Source organism: Penaeus monodon, chromosome 20, assembly GCF_015228065.2.
Source record: "Penaeus monodon isolate SGIC_2016 chromosome 20, NSTDA_Pmon_1, whole genome shotgun sequence".
In the NCBI taxonomy this organism is placed as follows: Eukaryota; Metazoa; Arthropoda; class Malacostraca; order Decapoda; family Penaeidae; genus Penaeus; species Penaeus monodon.
Genome location: NC_051405.1, coordinates 21,029,742 through 21,030,037, shown reverse-complemented (window position 1 = coordinate 21,030,037; position 296 = coordinate 21,029,742). Strand labels below are relative to the sequence as shown.

General features: G+C 63.2%; 1 protein-coding gene across 1 annotated transcript in view; it reads left to right on the top strand.

Moving 5' to 3' along the window:
- LOC119585701 (multiple epidermal growth factor-like domains protein 6) overlaps positions 1 to 296 on the top strand; it is a gene marked incomplete in the record, with an annotated part of 104,852 nt that overhangs the window by 64,469 nt on the left and 40,087 nt on the right. Inside the window, 1 exon segment of the mRNA XM_037934375.1 lies at positions 9 to 286. Within this exon segment, the coding sequence (XP_037790303.1) occupies positions 9 to 286 (278 nt within the window).

The window sequence follows — 296 nt, the reverse complement described above, 5'->3', positions numbered from 1 at the left end:
ACCGACAGGTACCGCCTCGGGCCCGACAAGCGCCGGTGCGAGGCGAGCGACCCGTGCCAGGAGGAGAACGGAGGGTGCCAGCACGGGTGCGAGAACGTCAGCGGTCAGCCTCGATGCTCTTGTCCTCGGGGTCTCAAGCTGGAGGACGACCAGCGCACGTGCACCGACGTTGACGAGTGCCAGACGCCGGGCATATGCAGTCAGCAGTGCCACAATACCTTCGGGTCTTATTCGTGTGCGTGTCGTCAGGGTTACCAGCTGAGCACCGATCGAAGGTCCTGCGATAGTAAGTGGTT